Source organism: Columba livia, unplaced genomic scaffold (genome assembly GCF_036013475.1).
Source record: "Columba livia isolate bColLiv1 breed racing homer unplaced genomic scaffold, bColLiv1.pat.W.v2 Scaffold_291, whole genome shotgun sequence".
NCBI lineage: Eukaryota > Metazoa > Chordata > Aves > Columbiformes > Columbidae > Columba > Columba livia.
Genome location: NW_027043328.1, coordinates 98,025 through 105,819, shown reverse-complemented (window position 1 = coordinate 105,819; position 7,795 = coordinate 98,025). Strand labels below are relative to the sequence as shown.

The 7,795-nt window shown below is 49.8% G+C and overlaps 1 protein-coding gene across 1 annotated transcript; it reads left to right on the top strand.

Annotated features, from left to right (window-relative positions):
• The first annotated feature begins 291 nt into the window (after window positions 1-291).
• LOC135578058 (olfactory receptor 14J1-like) lies at window positions 292-1,248 on the top strand. Its single transcript, XM_065048246.1, has one exon. It carries the CDS (start codon window positions 292-294, stop codon window positions 1,246-1,248), a length of 957 nt encoding a protein of 318 aa, XP_064904318.1.
• The last annotated feature ends 6,547 nt before the right edge of the window (window positions 1,249-7,795 follow it).

Here is a 7,795-nt window from a genome sequence, read left to right as displayed (position 1 = left end):
TGCTCTTACTCTCTGGGGTTGGGGTGGGGATGTGGGCAGTTTTTGTTCTGACACCAACTCAGGGGGTCTTGACCCAGAGGTGTGTTCATAGAATCTAGATGCCTTAACTGCATTTTAAGCTGTGATGAACTGTTTTTTTCAGTTGGTAGAAACAGAATTGGCTGAAACGTCCTTCCATCAGGGAGGAGGTTTTCCATGAGAAACAGCATGTTTATTTTCCTCAGGGAAGTCTCCCCTAACCTGTCACTGTCTTTTCCTCCTATGACAGGTCCTCATGCCCACAGGCAGCCAATGTCCAACAGCAGCTCCATCACCCAGTTCCTCCTCCTGCCGTTCACAGACACACGGGAGCTGCAGCTCTTGCACTTCTGGCTCTTCCTGGGCATCTACCTGGCTGCCCTCCTGGGCAACGGCCTCATCATCACCACCATAGCCTGGGACCAGCACCTCCACACCCCCATGTACTTCTTCCTGCTCAACCTCGCCCTCCTCGACCTGGGCTGCATCTCTACCATTGTCCCCAAATCCATGGCCAACTCTCTGTGGGATTCCAGGGTCATTTCCTATGCAGGATGTGCTGCACAGGTCTTCTCTTTTTGTTTCTTGCTTGGTTCAGAGTATTTTCTTCTCACCGTCATGTCGTACGACCGCTACGTTGCCATCTGCAAACCCCTGCACTACGGGACCCTCCTGGGCAGCAGAGCTTGTGTCCACATGGCAGCAGCTGCCTGGGCCACTGGGTTTCTCTATTCTCTGCTGCACACGGCCAATACATTTTCACTGCCCCTGTGCAAGGGCAATGCCCTGGGCCAGTTCTTCTGTGAAATCCCCCAGATCCTCAAGCTCTCCTGCTCACACTCCTACCTCAGGGAACTTGGGCTTCTTGTGGTCAGTGTCTGTTTAGCTTTTATGTGTTTTGTGTTCATCGTGGTGTCCTATGTGCAGATCTTGAGGGCCGTGCTGAGGATCCCCTCTGAGCAGGGACGGCACAAAGCCTTTTCCACCTGCCTCCCTCACCTGGCCGTGGTCTCCCTGTTCCTCAGCACTGGCATGTTTGCCAACCTGAAGCCCCCCTCTATGTCCTCCCCATCCATGGACCTGGTGGTGTCTGTTCTGTACTCAGTGGTGCCTCCAGCAGTGAACCCCCTCATCTACAGTATGAGGAAACAGGAGCTCAAGGATGCTGTGAGGAAACTGATGACTGGATGGTTTTCTGAATCATTAAACTGCTCATCTGCTTCTGCCTAGTTGTTTCAATATAACTACAGACCCAGCCCGTCATCTGGATTGTCTGTTGTTGTTAGTAGGGTGTTTATTGTGAAAATGTTGTCGTCCGCTTTCCTAATTCTCTGTCTGCTTTTCTTTTATAGCCACTGGTGGTTTAAATGAGGAGCTGTGCTCTCCTTGTCTTTAAGCAAAATAAAGGGCTCTTTAATGACTCGTTTTTCACTATATCCTTCCTGCAAGGCCCTTTTAAAGCTTCTGGGATGGTTCCCGTGATGGGTGGAAGGGAAGAGTCCATCATGGCAGCCCTGCCAGGGAGCAGCAGCGCTTGTTCTTCCAGAGCTGTTCTGGTTCCACTCCCACACTCTCCTTCTCATCCCTGGTGTTGGTGCAAGGCCTGAGTGCTCTGGCAGCTTGGTCACAGTCCTGCTGTGTGTCAGTGCTGTGAGCGCAGGCAGGGACAGGCAATGGGCACTGCTGTGACAGAGCTGGCCTCAGTAACAGTACTTCCACAAGGAAAAGTGATCTTTTTTGGGTGGTGCATGATGGTTTATATCTTCTTGCAATGTTTCTCTCAAGCTTATTCCTACAGAATTGGCCACAGATGAAACACCCGTGTGCAGCTGAACAGTGTGTGTGTGCAGGGCTGGCACACAGCAGTGTCCTCTCACTGCCAGGCTCCTGACAGAGACCTGCAGGACCAGCAGAGCAGGGGCTGGGCTGTGCCCCTGTGCACGGGACACCCCATGGAAGGAGCCCCAGGTCAATCACCATGGACTGGCCCCTCACAACCACTATTTCCAGCTCTGGCCTCTCACCCCAGCTCAGAGTTCTTTGTCCCTCCATGGAATTACACGGAATGAGTAGGTGAGAGGTTCATGTTTGCATTGTACAGATGAGATGTGACCATGCACATCATGCACGTGAAGTGACATGAACCTGAGTCAGCAAAAACACCATCCTACAGTTGCTAACCTAAAATATGTAAATCTTCTCAGTTTTGGTCAGTCTGCTGCTTGAACAAAGATGGAAGTGACATTTTAGACACCTAATCAGAACCTGCAAAGAATACTGTCCTTGCAGCGTAGACACTCTGGAGCCTGCACAATTAGCTGAGTCTTGTTCTAACATCTGTCTCAAGACTGTTACATAAAGTGTCCTTTAGCTGAGCTTTGCTCCTTTTACGCTCATTATAATACTAAAATACGCATCCCCAGGAGGGGAGCCCCAGGCTCAGCCCGGGACCCTCTCTCAGCAAGCATGTGTAGTGGTAAAATGATTATGTAACCAATATGCCAATGTGTAAGCACTTGGCTCTTTAGGACTGCCGGGAGGGTGTGAATGTAGGGATAAGATTTGTATACAATAGATGTTCCTTCTCTATCTGTTGTGCTGGTTTCATTCCGGCATCCAGACTTGCACAACTCTGGAATAAACAAGATCTCATCTCTGGGTGTGGTATTGGCTGTGCACTTCAGGTAGCAAATTCACCATGAGCAACCAGGAAGAAGGAAAACAATAAAAAATAAAAGAGGTAGGAGAGGACATAGAAAAGGTCTCAACATTTCTCATTCCTGTCAAGAATGCTTCTCCTCTCAGATCTTTAGCAGGAAATAGATTTGATCAGTTTGAGAAAACAAGCATAGTTTTATTTAGTCAGGTCGCGGCCCATAAGGAGGGGGATGGATGGGTGTGGGATTATGATGTCAGTTGAGCCTCTGAAACTCATAATTGAGTGGAAAGACTTTGGCTGTGAAGGGGACGGTGGGGTCAGTTCTGTGTCTGGAGGTGACAGCCCAGCAGCAGGGACATGGCTGGGAAAGAACCTCTGCCCAAGGGCCCACAGATCTTACCCAGGAAGAGATGACGGGTTATCATGTCCATTCCACCTGAGAACATGATGGGACAGCAGCAGGGACATGGTCGCGTCTGTCAGAGAAGCTGAAAGGCCAGCAGCACTCATGGGATTTAGAAGATCATGACTTCTCTCTGGTCAGGTAAAAGACCACAAGAAGCCTAACGGTTTGGGTTCGCTGCATGAAGGGCAGTTTGTGAGATGGTCGAGCTTTTCGTGATAGTGGGAAGAAGCAGGAAAGAGAAAAAAGAAGTCTACTTGGAAGGTGACAAATGGATATGAGGAGGAAGAAATGTGACTGGAAGGGCAGTGCTGTGGGGCAAGAGGTGACCCAGAGGGAGCTGGATCAGCCCATGGTTTGTCTTCCAAAGAGCAGCCAGTGAGGGTGCAGACACAGCAGTGAAGGTGCAGAAATGCTGGGGTGAGAGCAGGTGGGGAAGAGAGATGGGTGTCTGCAGCCTGCAGGGAAAGAGGGGCAGGGGTAGCACCGTGTGGAACAGCCTGTGGTGGAGATGGCAAAGGGCACCGTAAGGCTGTAAGGGACCCACAGAACCCAGGTCTCTGTCCCCTTGGCCAGGGCAGTTGTCTCTGACACTGAGGCCCAGGACAAGACATGTTGTCCTCATGGCACTGGGGCCTCGGTGCCTCCTTGCAGCCCCATGGGGAAGCTGAAAGTTGCTGGACCAGTGTTGTCCTTCCCTGGGCCTTGCACACCCACATCCCACGGTCCCAGGAAGAGCCCTGAGCCGTGTGTGAGGGACAGGATCCCCCTTCCCATTGCCTGGAGCTCATGGCTTCTTCTTTCTGCTTCAGAAAGCAAACCAAGGGGTTTCTGAGCATCAGAGCTGAAGAAATGACTCAAAGGAGACCTCATGGCGGCTACAGCTTCCTCACAAGGGGAGAAGGAGGGGAAGGTAATGATCTCTTCTCTGTGGTGACCAGTAAAGGAACCCGAGTAAATGGCAGGAAGATGTGCCGGTGAAGGATCAGTTGGACGTGAAGAAAAGATTCTTCCCCCAGAGGTGCTGGACACTGAACAGGCTCCCCAGGGAGGAGTCATGGCCCCAACCTGACGGTTTTCAAGGAGAGACTGGACAACGTCCGCAGACACACAGTGTGACCTGTGGGGTGTCCTGTGCAGGGACAGCAGTTGGACTCCATGATCCTTGTGGGTCCTTCCAACTCAGGACATTCATTGATTCTATGAAATACTAGGTGAAAAGTCCTTGTTTTCATTGTGCAGATGAGTTGTAAACACACACATCATGTGCATGTCCAGTGTGTGCATGTGGTGAGATGAACCCAAGGGAGCACAAATGCCGTCAGCTGTTCCTTGGGGTGCCATAAAGGTCAGTGGGACAGAGATGGTGTTCAGGGGTCTCTTCCAACCTGGGTTATTGTAGGATTCCATGAATCTTTTCCTTGGAGAGCTCTTTCATGTCAGAATAGACAGAGGAAGGAGAACAAAAGCAGAGGTAGAAGCAGAGATATAAAATGTCCCAGAGTAAATACAGCAGCTCCTCTGAGGAGTGTTTCTCTACTCAAACCATTGATAGGAAATCTATTGGATAAATTTGATGAAAGCAGCTCAGTTTGATCTGCTCACACACTGGACCACAAGGAGGGTGATGGTGGGTGCGATGCCATGTGGTCGCTTGTGTCTCAGGAACTCATAGTCCAGTAGGAAGCCAATGGCTGTGGAGGGGACTGTGAGGTCACTTCTGCCTCTGCAGGGGATTGGCCAACAGCAGGAACATGGCTGGCAAAGGACTGTGAGGTCACACAGACGAGACGAGCAATCAGGCCCAATCAGCATGGCTGGATGAAAGGCAGGTCCTGCTTGACCACCCTGATCTCCTTCTGTGACAAGGTGACCGGCTGAGCAGATGAGGGAAAGTCTGTCGTGGGGAGTGAATCCGCCACACGGGCTGTGGGTGTTGTGTCCTTAGACTGCAGTAAAGCCTTTGACACCGTGTCCCACAGCATCTCCTGGAGAAGCTGCAGCTCATGGCCTGGATGGTGTATGTGTGATGGAGGGCTGGACCAAATGAATTGTGGTGAACAGAACCAAATCCAGTTGGCATCTGGTCACAAGTGGTGTCCCCAGGGCTCAGTATTTGACTCAGTTCTATTTAAGCTTTATCAATCATGTGGATGAGGGGATCGAGTGCACCCTCATTAAGTTTGCAGATGACACCAGGTTGGGTGGGAGTGTTGATCTGCTGGAGGGCGGGAAGGCCATGCAGAGGGATCTGGACCCGCTGGATCATTGGGCTGAGGCCATTTGTATGAGGTTTGACCAGACCAAGGGCCGGGTCCTGCACTTGGGTCACAACAACCCCAGGCTCAGGGAAGAGTGGCTGGAACATTGCCTGGTGGAAAGGGATCAGGGGGTGTTGATCGACAGCAGCTGAACATGAGCCTGTGTGTGCCCAGATGGCCAAAAGGGCCACCAGCATCCTGGCTTGTATCAGGAATGGTGTGGCCAGCTGGAGTAGCGTGATTGTGCCACTGTTCTCAGTTCTGATGAGGTCACATCTTGAATCCTGTGTTCAGGTTTGGGCCCTTTATCATAAGAAGGACACTGAGGCACTAGAGAGAGTGCAGAGGAGGGAACGGAGCTGGTGTGGGTCTGGAGCACAAGTGTGATGAGCAGCGGCTGAGGGAACTGGTGGGTTCAGCCTCTAGAATAGGAGGCTGAGGGGAGACCTTGTCGCTGTCCACTGCCTGAAAGGAGGTTGAACATGGAGGGGGTTGGTCTCTTCTCCCAAGTAGCAAGTGATAGGACAAAAGGAAATGGCCTCAAATTGTGCCAGGGGAGGTTTAGATTGGATATTAGGAAAAAATTCTTCCTGGAAAGGGCTGTCAGGCATTGGAACAGGCAGCTCAGGGCAGTGGTGGAGTCACCATTCCTGCAGGGGTTTATAAGGTGTTTAGACGAGGTTCTTAGGGACACGGTTTAGTTCTAGATTTAGGTTGTGGTTGGACTCAATGCTCCTGAGGGTCTCTTCCAACTGAAATAATTCTATGATTCTCTATTATCAACTGGAATATTCTTCTATCACATCTTCTAAGTGCTCTTCACATATCTGCCTCTTCACCTACAGTCCTGAAACTTAGCTAATTAGATGCACAAGTGTTGAATACTAATTGTAAATGATGAAAGCACCATCGCTCTATCAGTCTGGTCTGATACCCGCCAGTCCCAGGCAAACACCTCAGGTACACGGGGCCTCTCGAGGTTTGCACTGGGTGCTTATAGAGAGACCATGGAGCTCAGCCCAAAAACCTGAGAACTCCCCTCAAAAGTTAAAAACCAAACCAACAACAACAAAAAGAACAAAAAACCCCACACTCTTTTTTTAATCAGATGAAATAATTCAAAATTTCCAATAAAATGTCTGTGGAATTTCTATCCTTCCAAATATGAATTTTCAGAATGTGTACGGACTGTGGGAGATGAAACGTTGGCCTTTCCCTGTGCTTGCAGTGCCAGGACTCTGTCTATCACTACGTGTATTTAATCCCCTGCACATGCAGGAGTTTCCACCTGTCCTTACCCAGCTCCCCGTGTCTGAACTCATCTCTTCAGAAGCCTGTCTGGACATTTGCACTTTCCATCGCTCCCCAGAGGTTCTTCACCTCTCACTCTTGGCTCATTCAGAGCCTCTCAGCTCTCACTCTGCTTTGAGCTTCAGGCAGGTCAAGTCTTTCAGCAGTTGCTCTCCTACTCCCTACAGGCAACTCTTCAATTATGGCAATGGACCTCGCTGGAAACTGCTTAATTTAACCACAGAACTGAGAAACATCATTAAGTTCTGTTGTGTTTTCTTTATTTTTTTCCTTTGTTGTTTCCTCTAATTAAAAATTCCCCGGTGCCTGTTTACATCCAGTTCTCTAAGGAAACATGAAGCAATCCTGCAAAGAAGCTGTAACAATCAGTGCAAACTTCAGTGCAGAATCTGATGTAAAGAAATGTGCTGTAAATCCCAGGGGCCAATGAGCAGAACAGGGAGTTTGGGGAGCTGGTTATAGATTTCCTGCTAACAGTTTGAGCAGAGAAACATTCTTCACAGAACTGCTCTGTTTATTTGACACCTTTGAGGTCTCCTCCTCTGCCTGTATTTTTATTTTCTTGTTCCTCCACCTCTTCCTTCTTCCAAAACGTTTCCAAGGGAAAGATTCCTGGAATCACAGAGCAACTCAGGTGTGAACATCATCTTGTCCCACTGTCCTGCTCAGGGCAGGGTGACCCAGGTGAGCTTGTCCAAGGCCTCTGCCCAGCTTTGCACCATCCACTAAGGAGCTGAAGGTTCACTGCGTCACATCATACAGGGGGAGAACAGAGACGTTCAACAGTGTTGGCCCAAGTGCTGGTCCCTGAGGGATCCCACTGGAAACTGGCTCTGTTGGCACTTTGTACCACTGGTGACATTTGGGCTCTACGGGGGACTATAAATGCTATATAAAATGCTATAGAAAAAGATGTGCTCATGCTTTTGTGACACTAGTGTATTGAAAAATTAAAATGTCATGAGTTTGCCTGTTTAAGAGTTGGGGTGTTCAGCTGGAGAAGAGAGGCTCCTGGGAGACCTTATTGCAGCCTTTCTGGGCTGAAAAGGGGCCGATAAGAACAATGGGGACAGACTTTAGAGCAGGGGCTGTTGCGACAGGACAAAGGGTGATGGTTTAAACTAGAAGAGGGGAGAGTCAAGG